We start from the raw sequence: 23,707 nt of genomic DNA, 5'->3' as shown, positions 1-23,707 counted from the left end.
TCTGGACTCGCTCCAACAGGTCCCTGTCCTTCTTCTGTTGGGGGCATAATCTTTTATTTTCCACTTAAAATAACATTTTAAAATTAAAATCTGGTTTATATATTTATTCTATATAGTGATAATTTACCCATGAGAAACAGAAAAAATCACCATTAGGAAAGTTCACAATTCTGGAATTTCAACTTCTATACAGTCAGAAACCAGAATGAGAGAAAAAAGATAAATATCTCTGCTAGCTTTAATTACAGCAACTAAGTCAGATCTTATATTGCCAGTATTGGTGAACAGCCCCCCCAAACATTAGCCATCTTTCAAGATAAGACGACAGCCCTAAAATAAGATTTAGAATTAAGTTTCTGAAATAAAGATACAAATATTTCAACAGTATTAAAGCACAACCCTTTTCCCATAAGACAGGTAATAGTAATTTCTATCAGTGTGAAGGAGAGTTCATAGTGTATTTCCCTGTAATACTGTCCAGCTGCACTTGGTGAATTTTACCTTATTTGACAAACTCACTGCTGTATCAGTTCATACTACCGACCATAAAATTTTCAAAAAAGTAAATCCAATGAATAAAGAGCTAATTGCAATCTTCTTTTCCACTTGAAAGTTGAGCAGCAGCAAAAATACTGCTTTTATCAGTTTTCATTTGTTAGCATTATGTATGTAGCTACACAGATTTTTCCGTTTTCATTACGGCAGTAGCAGCTTTGTTTTCACCCCTCTCCATCTCTTTCTCAAGAACTTTTTCCTTCCTCTAAACAAGTGCATGTTCTTGAGGCACACGTACATTCAGGACAAGGGAAGATAAGGCTGAAAACAGAAAAATGGATTCCCCAGCAAGTTACTTAACGCTGCTCCAACCACAATTGCAAGTTTCCTTTTACTACTTCGTTAGCCTTCACTGTACTTATCAGAGCTCAGACGGACGTTGCTGTATTTGGCAAAATACTTTTCTGTCACAGGCAGAATAATGTTGATTCCTGTAATCAAATAGAAACCATTTCTGAAATATTGACTATGATATTAAACCTTGGTGCTGAAGTTACATAAAGCAGTTATGTCCTGTAAGGATAGTAAGCTTATTGGATATCAAGTGATTTTAAAAGGATGATTCAATGTTGGCACGGTTCCCCAGCTCATATACATAATTTCCGTTTCCTCCCCTCCCTTGAGTCAGGAAGTCTCCAAGATGCATTTTTACTTTCCCAATTTGTTATGAATGTAGGATGAATTTTCAGTATTACCTGAAGAAATAAAACCCATATGAGCTATGCTTTGAAGTAAAAAAGAGCCAACAAACTGAAAATCAATTACTTTTACCTTTTGTATTAGGGCTTATGGAAAACTTTAAGTTAAAAACGGGAGTTAAAAATGTAAGGAGTGCACCAGTCTAGGTATTTTTTAAAATCTCAAACACATTCTACATACGTTCATACATTCTATACTCATTATGCTCCTACCTTTAAGTTCAAAACTGCATTTAAAAAAAATAAATTCACTGTCCAACAAGCATTTCACAATCTCCCATTACTTTAGTAAGCAATGTTAGTGAGCTAAACTATGGAATAAAAAACATTCCTTATATTTGTGACTAATATTCAATTTGAGTCACTTAATAGCACTAATGATTACTTAAATGCTTGTACACAAACAATTGTTCTAAAAAGTTGATTAAAAACACTGCTTATGAAGTAGCAATTATTCTAATACAACAAAAAGCAAAGCAGTGACATGCACAAAATTAAACCAAGCTGACTTAAGGATATTCTGTGTATGTTGTCTGTTTTACACTAGTACCAAAGAAAAGCAAGAACAGAACAGAAGTTCTAATTAACGTAGACATTTGAAGTCACTAATACAGGTTTTCACAATTTATGCCTTTGCTTCTTTTTAAAAGATGGAAAAACTTACACTTCCAACTGACATTAAATTACTTGTTGCAGATGGCATCTATTGTTTTACCTGACAGAAAATAAGATATCCTAACAGCAAACTCTATTTGCAAATGTTTAGTTTCAGGGGTTTTTTTTCTTTTATTTTTCAATTGTTAAGTGTCTAAGAGAAAAACAATGCAGAGAGATAATAAAGAAAAATCACTGTATTTATGTATTTATTCCTTACTCTATACCTTCTACTCTTTTTCCCGGCTTTCTACTACAACAGTTTTGAGATCTAGAAGGATGTCTACGTCCACATCTGTTCCAGGTAGCCAGCTCACTCACATAATGAAGACTGCAGACCTGGTTACTGAGACTAAACTCCTTCCATTCTTTTGGTGTTAAAGATGAAGCAAGATAGGAGTTTGAAGAACGAGTCCTGTCCCAGTGCAACAAGTCAGAGGACAGATGAGGCCCTTCGGATAAACATGACTGGCCAGGCTAGGACAGTAATTCTGAACATGCTTTCCCTCCTCAGAATGAAAATACAAAGGCCAGGACAGCAGCAGGACTCTACTCCCTCCTTCCCAAACAAACTGTGAGCAGTAGGCTGCTTAGCAGGTAAAGCTGAGGAATTCCTGTAAGCATTTTAAAAGCTCAGTGTTGGTCACCAAAAGCAGTTTTGTAATGAAATTCTCTCTTCATCAAACACCATAAAATTATCTGATAAACTAGAATGTGTATGTCAGCATCGGAAAAAAATACTCATTGGGTGGAACTTTCATTTCCCAGTAACTGATACAAGTTTTGTTCCTACTTTGTAAGCACTAACATTTCAGAGCGTTGCAATTAAAAAATAAATTCAAAGCTAAAAAAAAAATCAACGATTTAAAAAAAAATCCACAAGTGTATTCAGCACTAATCTATGAAAGCTATGATTCCTGTTTTATTGAGATAATATTCTAAATATACTCTAAAATTTACACAGGCTGCACTGTCTAGCATTTCAAAATAAACAGAATGGTAAAGACAATATAACCAAGCTGCCATAAGTAGATAAAATAATGTCATTTTTTTTAATCAGAGACTTCTAAAAAATACCTTTCATGTTGCCTGTGGAAAAGAACTATAATTCAGGACTATGAGTGATAAATGTTGATTTTACAAAGTTTACATTAAAAAACCTGTATATAATGAAGCCTATGTTCTATTGTTTTACATGCATGTCTTGCTTTAGTGTTTCAGCTATGGCAAGCAAATTCAATTTCATTTTCTAACACATATTGCAAGGTTTAAACCAGTACATAGGCTAGTAGGTGTTAAATTACTATCCCTTTTACTTACAAATTAGTAGACTTGCTTCACTTAAGATTTTAAGACAATACAAAAGAATGTTTGGGGTTTTTTTGCCCACTGAAAAGCAGACTTATAGGAGCAGAAACATGAAAAGTGATTTGAGTTTCAACGATAAAATGCTCTATCACATTGCATTTTTACATGTATTATAAATAGTTCAGAAATGGTGCTTAGGATAATACAGTTCTCTAGTAGAGATTTTTCTCAACTTAAAAAAAAAAACTTTTATGTTTAAATATATGCTCAACAACAAGACATATTACACAAATTAAATGTCTGCTATGACTAAATTATCATTTAAATGTTGAAATAACCATACATTAACTGTAACGTAAGCGTCACTATTCTTAATACCGTTTTCAGATGTGAATTTAAGATATTAATAAACCTGAGTTATTTTAATTGTCACTCCACACATAACCATATTTTACAGTTTAAAGTACTACATGAAAATGTAACTTATTAAAATAACCACTAAGTATTAATTTTAAAAATACAAACATTTTTAATAAAACTAGACTCTCAGTGAGAAAACTTAACATACAGCTAAGCTCATACGTTTCTGAAGGAAAAAAAAAGGAAGTTTTAGAGTATTTACATACAGGTAAGAATTTCCCAATAAGGCTAAATTATCAACAGGTACCTTAGAAACTTCTACAAAATACGAGCACACCACAAACTTTTTTTTTTTAAAGAAAATACAAAAGGCTTTATATAGAAATAGCACTGATCCCAAAGCAGTGAAAGACTAAAATTGCTTTGAAATGAGGAGTTTAATTCAAATGAAATTTCCCCTTTTCCCCCTTATCCTTTTAAATAAGAAACTAAGCTCACCCGAATAGAACGAACACGTAGAGCCAGAAACTTAAACATGGCTAAGAAACCATGATGTTTAGATTTTCTGACTGAGCGATCATAAGTCTAGCAGGGAAGACCAACCCTGGTGTTTTTGCTGTGACCAGCTGTTCCGGCAATTAGAAAATTTCCTGTCAGGCAAGTCAGACACAGTTGGGGGGTGGGGAGAGAGAAGGAAGGGAAAAAAAGTTTAAAAAAAACCCAAACAAACACTGATTTTTTTTTTAACCCCCACCTCCGTGGTAAAGAAAAATTGGGCAGCAGTGGTACTCACATTGCTGATGCTGTAGAGATCAGCACAGGAAACTTAAACAGATTGTCTGATAGCAACATGCTGTTGCAGATGTTATTTATTCCTGGTTCCCACAAAAGAACAAAAAAGATCAACATCTATTTCAGAAACCATGCTACTATGCCACATTTCACTAGTTAAGCAGAACAGCAATTATTTTAAGTCCTACATGTGATAATTATATTTTTCTGAATTTTAACTTAATTTTACAAAATATTTTAAGATATCATATATCACTACTTTTTAGACTTCAATGTAGAGAATGCGGTATGCTTATGCTTAATGACTATTTTTATTTACCGGAGTTGTTAGAGGACCAAACAGACCTTGCATATAGCCCTTTGAAATCCTGCACACAGAAAATGCTACACAGATGTTATAGAGGTTAGGCCAAAACAGACTGCAGAAATTATTTTAATTGGATCGCCCAGCTCAAATGTCTGACTTATGCACCAATATTATATTCCTCTGTAGAGAGTGAAACATTTCTTAAAGTAATAAAAATACCTAAGCTTTCTTTCAATGTTTAAAAAAAACTTCAAATGTTTCTAAGAATTAGAATTCAATGTACTTACTTCAAATAGCTAGAGATGAAGTTTTTTATTTGATCTCTCTAAATTTAGTATGGAAGTTATTGTCCCAAATATTGACTGTATCTTTAGCCTTTTTTGATATTTATTAAACACACTGAATTACACAGTGTATGGTCCATTACAATATGGAGCAAGACTGCTTTTCTTCAAACAATAAATAAAGGCAAGTAACAACATTTAGTCAGTCATATACAAGTACTCAGCTATAAACAGATCCAGGTGATTCCATTTAGTGACTCTGTACCAAAGGAAACGTATAGCAAAATACTGTACTTCCTCCTGTACAAAACATTAAAACAAACAAACCCTCCAAACGACCTCCCTTGATTAGGTTCTAACAGATATCTAGATTACTGCAATTTTTTTAGATTTTAATTCCTCTTCAGAAGACAAAGCCAGTAATTTAAGTGACAGAGCATGTTGCTTCTATCTCTATACCACATCCTGGCTGTCTGCAGTATCAGTTTCTAACTTTGCCTTTAAAACCTGCATTATATGTCTCCCCATCGTGAGCGAAGACCCTCTTGCCCAAATGCAGAGACAAAATAAAGACCCTGGCTTTATCAGGACCCCATAAGTAAAAATGTGTCTTTTTTGTGGTCTCTTGTACTCCTCTGGGTCTTTATCTATGTCACATCCACAGGGATGGATCTTTCAAATTCTAGGTACTGAATATATACAATTATTATTATAGATTACATAGGGATTCAGTAACTACTACTATACCTTGAGTCCTCACTTACAATGTACTTTTTACAGTTCAGTGTGCTAGCCTTTTTGGAAGAAGCAGCCTCTACTATAACAGCAGTAACACAGCATGAAAAATGATTCAATATTTGTTTCGGGATAAACAAAGCTTCTTGAACACAAGGAGGTTACTGCAACACATGGATTTCAAGTATTTCATAAATAGTACAAAAATCACTTGAACCTTTCCTCTCTTCAATTGTTTTAAACCTCCAGCTACTTGCCCCTCAAACCTGAAATATCTCGAGAACTGCAGTTTAACAGCAATATAGTTGTTCACACTTTGAAGACTAAAAAAAATTTAAATAAATAAACGGGAGCCCATTCGCCTTCTCTGCCTCACCTTGTCAAGAACATGTATGAATGCACTAAAACCAGAGTGATCAGGAATCTCCAAATCACTAAATTAAACTCTATGGTAGCAGGGAAACTAAAAGCAGAAATGGAGAGTAAGTGGTAAGACCCACACTAACTACAAGCTTCTTTAAAGCTGAAAAGATACTGTGGGTAAATAACCATTTTCTTCTCTTTTTCTTGCAAGGTTTTGAGTGTATTCCACCGCACATAAGCTGTATCTGCTCAGGGTGACAGGAATACGGCATTTCAACTGCACCATTTGTACAACTACTGACTACTGCTCTCCCAAACCTTTTATGTGACCTCCCAGAGAAGTACAAAGCACAGTGCTCAGGGGTCAGCAGGGTTACTTCACAACAATAGTTCTCCTATAACTGGCATGGGTCTGCAGCAGGTGGAAGAAATTTCTTGTGTTCTGGGAGAATAAAGCCTGCATGGTTCCCAAAGAGCACTACCAGCCAACCAGAAACATTAAGATATATGCTACATAATTCATTTTGAGAATCTCTGAGAAGAAAGCTTGCCCTTTTGAATATTCCTTCGGATGAGAAGGAGACAGGTTAGAGGGCAGCAGTCCCCAACAGGGAAGTCTGTGATAACAAGGACAAATTGCTCCAGCAAATTGCTCCCCTTACCTTGAAGTCTTTGATAAGGATTTGTATTATACATGTTCATCACGAAACACAACCGTCTCCAAAACAAAAGGAATTTGCTATGCCTGTCAGTGACAGTTCTGTCAACTGCAGAACTCCACTTGCACAATGCATTTCCTCCTCTAGTAGAGAAATATAAAGCAAGTTCAGCTACAACCTTCCCCTCCTCTTCTTTTAAATTGCTCTGAATTTACAAAAATAAAGAGAAAATGTCATCAGACTTGCTGTCTAGACATTCAAGAGAACAGGGCTCACAGCCCCCGCCCCGAAAGCAAAACTGAAAGATGCTGGAGGAACTCTCAAAGCAGTACAGAACATGTGGGAATCCATAGGTTTTATTGAATAAAATGTGCACGCCACAGTGGGATGCTCACTTTTACACATAACCAGAAAACGTTGAAGCATTTCATCTTAGTGCAATCCATTAGGTAGACTGACAAACTTCCTATACCCTCAGTCCGAGAAGCGTAATAACACAAATTAAGTCTTTATGCTGCCAGACAAGCAAGGTTCTGTAGTAAGGATTGCCTTCAATTATTTGGAAAAAAACAAAGATGGAGTACACATAAGGAATGAAAAGCCCTCACTTGATGAAGGTCAACAGCTGAGGAACACAGAGCTACTTTTTAGAATTTTCAGAAGCTGAATAATATACTTGTCTTCACAATAAATATGTTTGTATAGCCAAAGCAGCAATATTCTATTAATCAGGGGGTGTGGCAGTTTCCATCTGCTAGTTTACAGGCTTTTCAGGGCTACCATCTGTTTTCTCTTCATGTAACAAGTAAGCAGCTTGACTTCTAATGTTGCTTGCACTCAAATTATTCGATTTTCTGACCAAGATCCAGAAAGAATGTTGCACCTAAGACACTAAGTGCAAAATAAGCCACTTCGAAAATCCATTAGAAGACATCAATGAAAGAGTTTTGCTGTAACCTTTCCTCAACACCTGGTGACATCTTGGGGGAAAAAAATATTCCAGGGCCTGCCTTCTTTATATGGGTTTGATAACAGTTAACATCTCAGACTAAAAGCTTTGCACTGTCTACAAGCATGCTGTAACGGCTTAACAAGGACCACTAAGTCCATTCTTACACAGGTAAGATGCACGCACTTCACTGTAAGATTCTAGCAAAATTCATCCAAGTTGCAGCACAGTGCTTTGGAAGCTAATGAACTTCCAATTCCATTACATTAAAGGAAAAAAAGGTATTCTGTCTTTTACTAACGAAAATCTGGGCATGGAGAAGGGAATAACTGGATTCAAGCTTGACAGATGTAAATGGTTTGCTTGGGAGACTTACTTGTTCAAGAATCAAGTTATTTGTAAAACAGAATGAAATACATGTGTACATATATTTAAGTATATTTAGTAAAACACATTAGAAGGAATGTAAGAATTATGGACAACCTTAAAGTCCAAGTTTCCTATTTGTAAACCAGATTGTTTCCTTCACTCCATTACACAGTGGACATTGTTTCATTATACAGCCAGGTTGTCAGCTGGCTTTAACAGAAACCACAACTTACTTCCTAACAAGGAACATGGTGTTATACTGAATTATGCAATATTACGGTTTCAAACAATTGCATTGCTGTGGCTGCAAAGAAAGCTTCCTCAGTTTGATTCCCGTATGAACAGGCAATAATTACACATTCAAGAATATGTAAGTGATGTGAAAGAATAACCTGACTCTATACATCAGTAAACTACAAAAACGTTAAATTGTCACTGTTTTACTACTGATAAGCTATCCAAGCAGCTGTTCCAGCTAAAATTAAGTAGTCTGTAATATTTAAGAAATTCTAGCTGTCTTACAACTTCTACCACAGAGCCAAGAATTTAGATCAAAATACTGACAAAAATACACACACAGAAAATTGAAATGTAAAGGTTATACCAGCAAAAGGAAAACAAGCATATCAAAATGATCATCAGAAATATGTCCATTGTCATATTAACAGACGTGATTATTCTTGTAAACTGTCACTGAGCACCCGAAGAGAAATATCCAACAGAAGTCTAGAGCAGTCCTGAAACAGCGTTTCAACCTGCCAAAATGCAAACAAAGTTTCTGAAAATAAGAGTTCTCACTAGTACAATGCTATAATATTAACAATTGAGGTGAAACTAAAAATCAGTTAACGTCTCTCTCAAACGTTTTAAAATGTAAACATTTGTCAATTTACTTATGCTTTTTTTTTTGCTGAATTACTTCATTTTAACATTCTCATCTTTCGTTATTTTCATGGATGGTCACACAACAAACGAGATGACCCCACATTACTCCGGTTTTAGTATTATTGCCTGAGTGATGGGGGGCTGTTTTGCCCATGACTGTAATTGGTGAGTTATCTCCCTGTCCTTACCTTGACACCTCCCTGCATCCCCCTCACCAGGTTGACTAGCGTTTTATAGATTCATGGTAAATTGTACAGTATACATGCATGTATAATATAGAATCTCAATGTTATTACTACATATAATTGACTGATCAAGTTCAGTACTTCGACGAAGAGACTATATGGGCCACATGCTTAAGATTATTTTTCTAATGTATCTTAAAGCCTTTTCTAAGATCACGTTTTCCTTATAAACTCTTCTATTAAAACACTTATTGGCAAGACAAAGGTCACAATTCCCATCTCTCCTGACTGCAAACAGTTGTTTTATTTAAATTCTATTAGAGAAAAAGAAATTAAAAAGACATTTTTAACTACTGATTTTTCTTTGCAAGCATTTCTTACACTACCTTTTGACTATCTATGACTACAGTCTTAGTTATCTTAGTTATATATTTTTAATAAGAGGATGACAGCCACTGAGATGTAGTTTTTCATCATCCAGATCAGCATATTTTAATACACTCTTTATGCTTTATTTCTATTTAATTCTATGTATGTTTTCATTCTGCTTATTTAAAAGTAGGGTTTGTCCAAAGTTTTACCAAAGCATACAAGAAGTGTAATAATATTACCCAACCACCCCCATTGGAGAGAGGGTTTACTTTTTCATCCCAGTTGTTTGAGTCTGAATAGGTTCCACTCCTGCCTGTACTGAAAAAAGTAATCTTCAGTCTTTGCAGGTTACCAAAAACCAATATATGTGAGTTTTTTCTGCAACTTACAAAGAATTACTGAAAACAACTTTTCACAAATTCTTGGAACCTAATTTTTTTGTATGTTTAACAATTATGCTTAAGCTAGTAGAGTGCAATGGTAATACATCAGTTGTAAGTGTTTTAACAGCTAAATTGAATCCAGATAACAGAACAGAACAAAAACCACAGAACACATAAGATGCTCTTCACATAATATACAAAATGGGAAAGTACTTGCTGGACCAGCTGTAGCTTCTGGTTAGCTTTAACTAGTAGTACAGTATGCATCATGATTGTAAGAACTCAAAACAATTAATTTGCTCAGTTAATTTACTCAATCTCTCTGGACACAGAGATACAGAAAGCAATGGTAGACAGCACAAGAGTGAGAAAGGTAGCAAACAAGAGGCTTTAAATAGCTTCCTGCTCTTTCAGTAATGTTCGCTTAAGCTTTCACATTAGGTCAAGCCTCAGCCAGTTGTTTACTTGTTCTTACATTTATTTCCTGCTGGACCCAGATCATTCATGAGATACAGCAGACAGAAAATATTCAGACTAAGCTATAAAGCCAGATATAGCCAGTATATTCATTGTAATAAAACTAGAACACTGAATGATTCCTCTTAAGAGGAGCAAGACTTTAAAGCATATAGCATCTTGGACTCCTCAGAAACAGGCATGTACCATCACAGCTCCTGCTTTTCTTACAACAAACTACTGAATTTTAATCAAAGCTACGCAACTCAGATTCTCCTGTCAATTAACTTTACTTTTGACCAAAAGAACAAGGTAAAAAAAGATAAATGAAATTTATCTTTTGATACACAGAACACTAGAGGACTCCCTATGTAGACAGAACTGTGTAAGGCTTTAACATTTATTTTAAATTTCTTATCTGATTTGCATTATCAGCATACTATCCAAACACTTAACACAGCAAAAGGATGCAGTATTTCAAGTTTTCACCACCTTTATCTCCACAGAACTATGGCAACTCTATCCTGAACTTGCATACATTACAAACCTACCAAAATATTTTGTCTTCTTACCTGATGTGCTAGTACATGCTAGGCCTGTTCACTCTACTGTCCTCAATTACAGCTGAGAAATTTCATAAATTGTCAGAGACCACGTAAGTGCTCTAAGTCCATTTCAGTGTTAAGTTAAACAGAAGAACTTAAATAAGTTTCAGTGGTAATTTAAAATTAGTCTTTATCTTGCACCAAAACAGATATGAGGCACTGAAAGAATATCGCATCCCAGCTGAAGCAGTATTTTATTAGCTGACAGCAAAGGCTAGCTTCCAGCTATAACTGACTGAGCAGCCATAGTAATTTCTTGTTTTAAAAAAAAATAAATTATTTTACATCACTATTAGCAACCTTTTACTCACCACAACCTAGAAATAAATGCAAAATAAGTTCCTAAAATACTGGTCTGAGGCATTAAAAAGCTAAAACAATCTTAACCAAGTAGCTCAAGCATGACAGAAAGAATATTACAAGAAATGTTTTCATTTTTTGATGATCATATTGTGATCAAATAGGTTGCTCCTCAAGAAAAAGCAGCAGTTTTGAAATGTCTGAAGAAAGTACAGGAAACCACTTGTAAGTAATCTTGCAGTTATCAAATCTTGAAAGAAAAATTTGATAGTTGTGGTGGGTTAACCTTGGCTGGCTGCCAGACACCCACCTAGCCACTCTCCCACTCCCCCTCCTCAACAGGACAGGGGGAAAAAATAAAGTGAAGAAAAACTCGTGGATCGAGATAAGAACAGGGAGATCGCTCACCAATTACCATCATGGGCAAAACAGTCTCAACTTGGGGAAAATTTATTTAATTTATTGCCAATTAAAAATAGAGTAGGATAATGATAAACAAAGACCAAACTAAAGGCACCTCTACCCACCCTCCCCTTCTTCCCAGGCTCAACTTCACTCCTTCATTCCCTATTCTTCTACCTCCTCCCCCCCGAGCAGCACAGGTGGGATGGGGAATGGGAATTGCAGTCAGTTTGTAACACTGTCTCTGCTGCTTCTTTCTTACAGTTTTCCCCTGCTCCAGCATGAGTCATTCTCATGAGCTACAGTTCTTCAAGAACTGCTCCAGTGTGGGTCCTTTCCACGGAGTCCAGTTCTTCAGGAACGGACTGGTCCAGCGTGAGTTCCCATCAGAAAACCTGCTCCTGTGTGGGCTTCTCTCCATGGGCCGCAGTTCCTGCCAGGAGCCTGCTCCAGGGTGGGCTCTCCACAGGCTGCAGCTTCATTCAGGGCATGTCTACCTGTTCCAGTGGGGAGTCCTCCACAGCCTGCAGGGTGAATATCTGCCCCACCATGGTCCTCAAATAGGCTGCAGGGGGACAACTGCATCACCATGGTCTTCTCCAGGGACTGCAGGGGAATTTCCGCTCTGGCACCTGGAACACCTCCTGCCCTTCCTTCTTCACCGACCTTGGTGTCTGCAGGGTGTTTCTCTCACATTTTTTCACTCTTTACTCTCACAGCTGCTGCACAGTGTTTTTTACCCTTTTGTAAACACCTTATCACAGAGGCACACCACCAGCATCACTGATGTGCTCAGCTTTGGTCAGTGGTGGGTCCACTTTGGAGCTAGCTGGAACAGGCTCTGTCCTGTGTTGTGAGGCAGCCCCTGACCTCTTCTCACAGAGGCCACCCCCCACCCTTGCTACCAAAACCTTGTCACATAAGCCCAATACAATAGATAAAGAACATAATTTTAGCAGATAAGCACAAAACAAAAAAGCTCATAGAAGAAGGTGAAGTTAGAGACTCAAAACAAGGAAATTACCATCAAGTGGTGGCACTAGTCAGAATAAATTAACAAACCAAACCTGAACACTTTCCCAAAAAGAGATGTTCTAGTTCAAACAATAACTCAACTAAGCACTGTAGTCTATGTTATGCAGAATATTAGAACAAATGATCTCCTTCTGGTGTTGCCTTCTGACCACACAAACATTGTTCCTTTCTTACTCTTTAAAACTGCACTACTTCAGAGTCATCTGTAAGCACTTGCTTCGTTTCTTCACCCTGTGTTAAAGACAGCAGAGCCTTGCAAGCTATGAGGAGGAATCAAAAGCAGTTACATAGAGCATGCTTTTTAACTCCTAATTTTCATATCAGCTTAAGAGCTACATCTATTACCTGTATGTTTGAAGACAAGCATGGAAAAGGCAACTCCACTCATTATCTAAACTGGCTCTGTCCACAACTTCAGCAGAGACAGAAACTGCTATGGTGTTGCAATTATATCCATGCTGCATAGATGGAAAGAGCTTTGACCATCTAACCACAAGCTGAAGTCTACACAATATGCAATACCAGCATATGAACCCTGAACTCCAACCAAATGTGGAGTTCCAAAAATTGTGTGTTATTGGTAAGGCCGTTTATCACCAGGCTTAACAGTCAGCTAGTACCCTCTAACACAAAACTACAGGTAAACACTGACGTTGCCTTCACCTCTGAGAAAAATTCATAGGCATCACAATAAGAAACCTGAACTCACTGGTATCTTCACGTTATGAAATCTTGTAAACTGTAAGTTTGACATGAAGGAACTTAAATTATCAATGAACCTTCCTGACTGTGATCTTCTCTTTAGCAGCGACCTCTATTTTCAAGAAGCCTGAGTTACAAACTCCTTTGATTAATGTCTCTCAGTAACAAAAGCAATGGAAACTACAGTTTCACAGTCCTTCCTCACCCTTGATCTTTCCCTAAAAGATGGCTGAAAGCAGAAAGGAATATGCGGTACAAGCTTTTAGAATTTATGGATAGCTGAAATAAAAAAAAAAAAGTTACGGGGAAGGAAGAAAAGGGATAGATACCTGCTTTTTTGTGTTCGTTTGCTAGTTCAAGCTCAGAATGATCACTCTACTCCTATATGTGCGTCAAAATGCATTCATTCAGAGCTTTCTAATGCTTACTGTCCAGATCTGATTTACAGCAAACACTCAAAATCTACATTAATAGTTGAGCCTCTGCCTTTGGGTATTCCATCACTACAAAAATTTCACTAAGGGTGTTTCAGCATTTAACACCTTATCTGAGGCAGGGAAGGGGTCTTAAGTCACCATCTAAATTGATACCTACAGCTATTATCTTCGAGTATCTCCATGCAAACATTTCTGGAGCCCTTAGCTTTGTCAGCTCTGAACCAAAGAACAGAAGTTCTCTTCCACTCTAATTTAGCCAAATTAGCATCACAAGAGCGAAGTTGGAATCCACATCAACAGAGAAAAGACTTAAGAAACCCCGAGGCCTCAACGGACTAGCTTTGCTATTCCTGAATGCACTCCAATGTGACACATCTAAACTTTTCAACCAGAAGCCCAGGAAGAGGACCTAAAACCTCTTATCTTGGTTTCTTGGTTCTATGGAGAAAGGGAATAGAAAGAATCTTCCAGGCTAACAAAGATTTGTTATGAAAATAATCTAGTTTTACACAGGTCAATAAGGAAAATATGAAATGACTAATGCTAACAACAAAAGCACACAGACAGATACTGCCAAGAACTCTTATGACAGTACAGAAAAACAAAGGTGATAGCTGCTGTTACACCTTGCATATCAAACTAGAAGGGGAAAAGCTATGGTGTATGCTGCCACACTGAAAGAATCATATTTCATACACTAAGTACACATACATCTGCAACTGAATCTGTGTGGAATTTAACTATAAGACAATCCTTTGTTGTGACACAACCACAACTGAAACCTTAACTATTAATACAGCATACTCTCGAAGTCATAGATGTAAAATATTTTCACCTATGCATTGATGAGACTAACAGAAGCCAACGGAAGCGCTTTGCTCGCTGGCACTAAGGAAAAGTGGACAGTAAAAAAGAACTACACGTTTTTAAGGTTTGCTAAGATAAGAAAAGAGGATCTCAACCTCCCTTCCTATTCAGGAATGCTCTAGCTAGCCTCATCTTCCTATCAAACCTTCTCACACTCCAACCCAATTATAATTTGTACCATAGTCAGCTTTGTGCTTTCCACAGGAAAGCCTATCTCATAGTAAAAATACAAGGGAGAAAAGCCTCTATCATACAAAAATACTAGGGAAAGCATAAAAATTCATCAGAACAAACAGTAGGCTACCGAAGCAGACAAGGGAGCCAGTGAGAAAGAACCTCTCTCAAAAATATCAGGATCCTAGATTGCACCTCATATCAAGTAAGCCTAAACGACAAAATATTAGTGGCAAACTGCCTGTAAATTACGTGATATCAATGTGCTACAATATTGTAGTATTTATCTTTATTACAACTGTCTTTTACTCACGGTTTGTGCGTTGACGTCATCTTCTCCCATAGGTTCATCCACAATTTGCTGTCCGTTCTGTAAAAAACATACATAGCAAGTTACTAGAAATGCTGAATCCAAGTACAGAAATAAATATATTGCAGATGTGCTTTTATGGCATGCTACCGTACGGGATCAATGTTCTCTTCTCCATATTCTATGAAAAAAATATCATTGAAAGTAAACACAGAAGACTGATATTGCTGGCACGCAACGCCACTCTTGCTTTAATCCTCACGTATTATCAAACTGGATGAAGTCACAGTAAGAAATATATAAAACAATCGAGCATTTGAAGCCTTACTACTACACAGCTAGACATTGTTTTCCACTACTACAACTTCTGCAAAAGAGTTAAACCTGATTAAGACTGAACAGCAAAAAGCTACAACAAAGAACAGATAAACAGGTTCTTTCTAAGAGCACAACCTTATGTAGCAACAGTCAGTCCTTACTCTACCATGACTACTTCTAGAACATTTATAACTACAGTACAGCCTTATAAAAACTATGAATGCAATGCTAATTTTATTAGCCAGCATTTACCACTTTCTGTACTTTTTGAAGGATGATTCTAAAAAGCTATACAAAAATAGGCTTTTGAATCAGAAATTTAGCCATAAAGATTTAAAAGCAGCTCAAATACCTCATTGGTCAGCAAATCTTTTCATTTCCTTGTCAGTCATACTATACTTGGGGAATCTCTAAAAGACATTTTTCCCCAGAAAGACTTAGAATGACCTTGTTTACACAAGTATGAATATTAGCAAGTTGTAAGGAAAAATACGTATTTCCTAAGTTATGGTACGGGATATCACCTGGGGCATTAATTCTCAGTTTGCTCCTAAAGTTTAACAGCAATTCAATACGATTTTAGAAACAAATGAAAAACTATTACAAATGGTTACATTTTCCATTACCACTGGAGGCAGAATTTAAGTTCATTTGTGCATCATTTCCCTGGAGAACGCAAGGCCTAATTAAACTATTTTTTTCAGAACTTAATTTACTTAAGATAAAGTTACATGCATGTATGGATACATATTTTCTAGATGTTAGAAAGTTAATAAAAGCTGCTCAGAGATTCAGAGATTTTAGCTTCATTCTACACCTTCCTTCCCACAGTTCAGTTTTGGAGCAGACTTCTTGTGTGGAACCTTCCTAGCATTTTTTTTGTAACAACTTCTGATTACTATAGTCTTCTAGCTTGCACATGGCTGAAGGAGAATCTTTTATATGAAGTGATAGATTAAATCCTAACAACTTATCAATTCTAATTTTCAAATATTGCAAACACACTGAATGTTCAATCTCAGATGATTACCAGCTCTCTACCAAGTTTTCTCCTGAGCATTTTTTGGCTAAAAGATAACAGCTGGATAAAGCTAAATTATGAGAATTATGGATTGCCCAAATATGACACAGGCTTTTTTTTTTTTTTTTTAAAAAAAAAGAGGGTGGGGAGAGGATGCAGGTTCAACTTCTGATTGTCTGTCCAGTGCAGAGTTCTGGCACATGGTAACACTGCCATTTTCTCATCTTAACTGGCTTCAGGAAGATACCAGAGACTTCTAATACTACTCTAGTCTACTCTAGAAGTCATCTTTCCATAGGGAGGACTAGTAAGAAGTCAGCTTCACATGTTATAGGTTATTACAGAGGTGAATATAATCATTACACACTGTCTCAGTCAAGGGCAGCCAGCATTACACCTTCCAGTTGTACAGCTAAGGGCAATTTGATATGAAGATGCTTCGAAAAGCCTAAATTCCCCTCACTGTAGCATCTTTTACTTATAGTGTACAAGCAGTGAATATTGTACTATCCCTCCTTAAGATACGTAAAAAGTTGAAATTATCAAACAGAGGGCCATAAAAATACCAGCTTAGCTAACTAACAGAAATGAGTGTTTTTAATAAAGCATGTTTACAAGGAAGCATACTGTGTATAGATTTCACCACCATCAAGGCCACCAGCCACATACTTTCCCTTTTCTCAAATCTATGCATATATTTAAATTAACATTTTTATTTTAGCTACACATCTCTATATTCTGTTCATGCTACAAGACAGCTTCCAAAGTACCTCGTCAATAGGAAAAAATGAGAAGAAACAGTAGAACAAATAAGACAATTGACTTTAGCTGGAAAGGAGGAGTCTATAATGTCCTAACAACTAACGATGGCTAAACTCTGGGGCCTAAAATAGGGCAACGTGTGTATCAAAGCCATGTGCTCTAAACTGATTCCACATGCAGATTTTCAGAAATAGTGATTCCTGCTACAACAATTATTCCACTGAATAATAATGTACATTAACTGCAGGTTAAGTAAGAATTTACTACACAGAAAGCTTTAAGATTTCATGCTTATTATTTCAAAGCAACTGGAACATAGTTGAACGTGGAACATGCTATCAGAAACTTGAGACAAGCCTCTCTGAAGACAAAAAGGCAAAATCAACCACTGTTTTTAAAAAGGCTCTCATCTTTAACCTCAGTGACTTTTCCAACATTTTATCAGTCTACCAGAAAAAACACAGCAAACTTGCAACACAAATGAACTGTTTTGTACAATCTGGTTTTCCTGTTTAATCCTGCCTTGCTTTCAGTTACTTTTCAAGCAATGTATTCCAAACACACTTATTGGAACTAGGAACAAACTCAACAAATCAGCATGTGCGCCATGCGGTCATGTCTGAGCCAGATCACTGGATTAGCAAGATCTTTTTAAATAGGTCTACCCAAGCAATGATTATGCTAAAGGAATCACTGGATGGTAGAACCAGTTTTTCTCAGAACAGTCTGAGCCATGTAAGGTAAAGAAGAATATGTATATATGATTTATGGTTGGCTGGTATATGATACTATTAAATGGAAAGCAGCTTTGTGTTCAGAAAGTCTATGAAGTGTACTGCCTTCCTGACAAGTTAAAATGTAAAGCCAAATGGCTCCTATCGGAAGTGACAATATTTAAACGAAGTGGAGCGAGGAGGTCAGTAGCATGCTTAAGAGGTGAGTGAATGAAATCGGTTCCATTTTGCTGGGTGTAGACTTGCTCTAGTATCTAACTACAACAAAGGGCATGTCTCAATGACATAACAGATTGGGACTAGATATAATAGTCTGATGAATACAAAATAAGAGAAGGCTGAATATATGTCTTTCACAAGTGCAGATTGGTCTAATTCAAAAGACAGGGACTCTAGACCTTGATTATTCTTCAGCTGCACTCCTCCCATAATGGGACACTAAGCAAGGAGAATGGATCAAAGATCTGGTTATTTCCAGTACTCTGGCTTCAAAAGTAGAACGTATTTCAGATGATAGCACAAGAGAACGATAAGAAATATAACAGAAAAGGTCCACAGAAAGTTTCTATTTACACCTACACATCAGCAATCAATTTACGCCATGAAAAGAGGGTGCACATCCCTTATGAAAGTAACCTACAAAATGCTCTTCCAGTCCACTCAGATTCCACTTCCTATGCTGTTTTCCAGTGGAAACGGTCATGTTAAGTTAGCTACAAATTTGACTCCCAAAAGCTTTTAAACCTCTTGCCACATTTCACTAAATTGGTAGAAATGAATACTTAAACGCAGTTAGGTTCCAGCATTTTTCCTGAAGGCACACAGACAGGAACACAAAAGAGATCCTACAGGTTCCCTAACTAAGCATAAAGCAGACAAACATCAAGGAATCTGCATCAGGCAGCTGGTACATGAATGTCTCACATATGAGCCGATGGAACCTGTGACACAAAAGACAACTACAAAACAGGAAATCAACCGTTAATATTTCTAGCAATCAAAAATTACAGGTTTAAACCCACTGAACTCTTAGGATATAATCAAGTACTTGATTTTCCTGGCAAAAAGACAGTCTAAAGGAGGCTTTTTTTTTTTAAATTCAGATTATTTCACTTCTTGACCAGTAATGCATGCCCATAAATAACTGCACCGCAATGGACCAACAGGTAGCAAGTAGCGGCGTATGTTAGGGTATTGGTATTGAGAAAATAAATCATACTAAATCCTTCATAAGAAAAGAGTACATCAAGAAACCTAGCCTACACCCCACCCACAATCAACTAACTGCTTTTTGTGAAGCAGGGAATATCCTGCACTCCACACACTACAACTGTATATTGATCTATAGTCTTAATGTCACTTGTAATTTATTTTTTTTTTAATTATGGTTCCAACATTTACTGCAAGAGATCCAATTCATTTCAGAAGTCTGGCAAAATTGTACTACTGTGGGCACCTGCACAATAAACCTAATGCTATTCCCATCTATCCTTCTGATTAGCACTGGACCCACATGCGTAATCTTGTATGCAAAATGCACCATCTAGCATCCATAACAGCAATTTGAACTTACCAATTTGGTGCAGGATATCTTATTTTAATAATAATGTCAGGCACCCAGCATTCCCATCACAGTTTTTTACAGATATCTAAACCATATTAATTGAACATTAAGGGGACAAATCATTATGTTTCCTGTAGTACTAATTTTTTCCTATTTTTCCCTGTTAGTTTCATCAGTATTACAGATAGTATACAATTGAAGTTTTTAAATTTAGTTTAGTATCTCCATTCTCACATTCTGTTTGCAAACAAGTTCTGCTAGTTCTGCTAATTTGGACTTGCCTTGCTGAACTTTACGTTCTTTCCTACAGTTTAATATAATTTTTTTTTCTGAAGGACATAAGTTTGTCCCCAAAGCTTCTTTGATATTAGACATCACCAAATATCTTCTTCCACCCCCAAAACATCTCTGCTTTGCGTTTAGACTACTGCTAGACTATTTCGGGATGTTCAAGTAGCCTCTCTGCCAAATATTTTAACTTTTTTACACAACTATGTTTGTCAGTTATTTTAAAACCCCTTATGAAATTGACACCAGTTATAGCTTTTGGTATAATTCTTCTGCCATTAACCTCAACATTTCCTAATTATTAATATTGGGCTTGAGCATATAAGTTAGTTACCAGCCTTTATACTATTAACAGAGTTCAGTATATTAAATAACTATTGACTTTTCCATGTAATTGGTGCCTTTAGCAGAACCATACCCCCCAATTAAGATATAATTAAAAAAGTGTTATATTCTTAGACTTAACAATTGGACAAATCAAGAATTATGAACTGTGTATCAATGCAGGACTATGTTTTGAGTACACAGATAAGCAGACAAGATAAGACGCCTGAATCACACCGCTTAAAAATCATTATCTAGAAGTTTTAACATGCCAATGAGTAACATATGCAATGATTTAACTGTGCTTTGGAATTATAATTTAAATAAATTATCTGGGGAAGTCTGAAGTCTCTCCCAGGTAATTCCTAGTTTTCAGCTACCAAAACTTCCAGACTTACCCAACAACTTTTAAACACAGTTATAGGATTTAATAAAAAACTTTTTTCCCCTTTTAAACCTTCTGAAATAAAAGTTTACGATACCAAAAATAAATATTTGGAAACACACAAGAACTTCTGGTATTATTTATTATTTAGTCACTAAAACACTGGCCATATATAGATCTGAGCACTTACACTCTGGTGTTTTCAAGGGACTCTCAACTGACAGATAAAGCTCAAGAACCATGCAATCCTTGAATTAATAAAGCTGTAACTGTTTCTGGCTTTTTTCAAAGCAGCGCAGAATACAGGATTCCCACCGAAACATTCATAACAAACTTGCTGTTAGCAACACAAGGTGCTGCATGGAACTACATTCAGCAAAAGCCTTTCGAACTGTACATGCTCAAACTTGCTATTTTAAGCAGCAATGAGCTACCCTGAGAAAAAATTCGTAGGTCCGCAGAAAAATAGTTGAAAATAGACTGAGAGGACCTTGAGAGGTCATCCAATCTATCTCAGTGCACCAAGGCATGATCACTACAACGTCGCTCACAAGACATTTATGTCTAACCCCTTCTTCAATCTTCAGTAATGGAGTTTTCACAATCTATTCCAGTGCTTAACTAAAATATAAGGCTTTAATAGGATTTGAATCAATGATTTGTGCCCTAACTCCTGAGCTCTGAAGCCACACAGATCCAAAGCACTTACCTAAATCCTGATTTGATTAAAACTTACTATATTTAAGTAGCAGAAGTGAGCAATTATCTTAGACTTCTTTAGCTGTTCTCTCATAGCATATATTTAATACATTTTGCATATATTATGTTAAAAATAGTACCCACAAGTATTAAAAACTCCTTAAATTTCTTGAAAAATCAAACAAAAAAATAAAGATACGAGTCTTTATTTTTATGAAGCATAAAATTACTGCAAGTATTTCTTTTATACAAAACTTCATTACTTCAAGTTCTGTTAATTCCACATAATTTATTCTAAACTTTATTGAGTGAGGTGACTGACTTCTTCCTTTGCTGAGTACTAAAAGAAACAGCAAAACATTGAAACTTGCCTCTCTGTAAACAACCAACCTCAGATATAAGCCATTAACATGCAGATCATTTAGGTACAAAGCCAAACTTCCTTAAGTTAGGATACTTGGGCAACATTAACTATGTGATTTCGTAAACCCTATGTACTTTACACTACCACCTTCTCATCTAATATGACCCAAGAGTATAGTTTAACAATACAGAAAAGCAGTCCCCTTTCCTCCACTGTGATGCTTTCCTTGGTGCTGGCATTTGCCCAGCCCTCTGCCAAGTCAGGTCAGAAAAGGAAACTAAAAACAAGTTTGCAGCTCTTAGTGAGTTTAATTCTCTGAATTAACTCAGCTTGAAGTCAGACAAGTGTCATGGCATTATCCAAGATGCTGGACATACAGTATCATAAAAACTTTGTCCAGGTCAACCACTTTCTGTAGCTAAAACAAGCTCCAAATTGTGTACATTCATTTGTTCAGGGGAAAAAAAAAATTAAAAAGAAAGACAGGGAAGTGAAATTTGCATTTAGTTCCCTACCTGTATGGGCGGTAAATTATTACACTTAAGACGTCAATTCAGCAGCCTACGTGAAAAAAAAAAAAAAAAACTAACCCACAAAAAACACACCACCTATTCTCTGTTCATCTGCTCCAAAGAGGAAGAAGAAATATACACATAGAAATCACTTACTTCAATATATTCAACCATTGCTGCACATACGAAAAGAAAAGAAATTGCCTCTGCTCACACACATTAGCCTAAGAGTGACTCTAGCACCTGACAGTACACAAATCTTATTACCAGGACTGTATTTGCATGAGAAGGCAGGTGTGCTTCACCTTCACTGTCTCCTGCAGTCCCAGACCCACTGAAATGCCCTGCGCCTTCCCGGGCTCCCTCCAAAGGGGACTGGGGCACGCACATGGAGTACGTGCCAGGTCCTTACCCCGTGAGTCAGGGGCAGCCAACGGGCACAGCAAGGCCACGTGCTGCAATTCCTTACAAAGCAGGCATGGGTTTCTTAGAAACTCTTCACACGGTAAATGACAAAGGTTGAAATTTAATAGTGAAATCAACTAAAGCACTACTTGTTTATGCTCATTTTGTCATTTAGCTATTTTAATAAATTCTACTAAGAAGAGAGACTAAGCTATGGAGCAACTTCACTATTTCCTAAAACTCAAGATTTCCAAGGTGACTATACTACAAATGTCAACTCCTTGAAGACAGCAGAAAGACTCCCCGTTAAGTGAAAAAAAATGTTTAACATGTAAGTCTAAGTTCTAACAGTAACTAACTTTGGCAATCATGTTATATAAGGAATAATACAAATAGTATTCATCACAGTCTGATTACATCCTTAAACCACCACCTTTTGAGCCTGCAGGGCACAGAAGATGTTATTTTTCAAAGCTATGGGTTGCTGGACATTTAAAATCACAACAGAATACCATTTCTTCACACCTTCTGTATATACTTACACATGAACTGTTCCGATAAATTAACAATTGAAATTAAATGTTAAATGGAAATTTAATTAAATGGACCTTAGAAATTGTGTCAGAAAACAGATCTAGACAATAATAATGTATTTAGAAGACACATGCTACTTTTTACACAACTGAATTGCTTCACTCAAACAAATTAAAAAAAAAAGCAGCACATTTCCTCCAAAAAAAAGTGGAGCATTAAGTGTACCACAGGGAGTTCCTTGCATGAAAGGGAACACATGGTAACTGTTACTGATAAGAACAAGCTAGCAGTAACTTTGTGGTTCAGTCACTGGAGTAGGTCCCTGCAAATCAAGAGTTCATCTCTCAGCTCTAGAACAGACCCCATGAATTATGCTAGATGGAATCAACTAAGCTGTTGAGCCTCATTTTCCCATTTGTTACACAGTATTTCCCCCCGCTCTATTTCCAATGAGTGAAGCATTTAAATCTTCATTTCAGAGAAGAAGTATCAGAGTATCACGTACGCAATCAGATAGCACAATACTTGCAGCAATCGACCACTCTAGTTTGTCTAAACTTAAAAATTCCCTGAAGAGATTCTAACTTCTCCAGTTTTACTGATTAAATTACTTTCCTCTTGGAAGTCACCAAGATTGAAAAAACAATTGCA

General features: G+C 36.5%; 1 protein-coding gene across 1 annotated transcript in view; it reads right to left on the bottom strand.

The window, feature by feature from the left end:
* Positions 1–23,707, bottom strand: part of RPS6KA3 (ribosomal protein S6 kinase A3) — an 80,431-nt gene that overhangs the window by 51,730 nt on the left and 4,994 nt on the right. The window contains 1 exon segment of the mRNA XM_068417607.1: positions 15,150–15,206. Within this exon segment, the coding sequence (XP_068273708.1) occupies positions 15,150–15,206 (57 nt within the window).

The sequence above is a fragment of the Nyctibius grandis genome, chromosome 2, assembly GCF_013368605.1.
Source record: "Nyctibius grandis isolate bNycGra1 chromosome 2, bNycGra1.pri, whole genome shotgun sequence".
NCBI lineage: Eukaryota > Metazoa > Chordata > Aves > Nyctibiiformes > Nyctibiidae > Nyctibius > Nyctibius grandis.
This window is presented reverse-complemented; position numbering and strand designations above follow the sequence as displayed.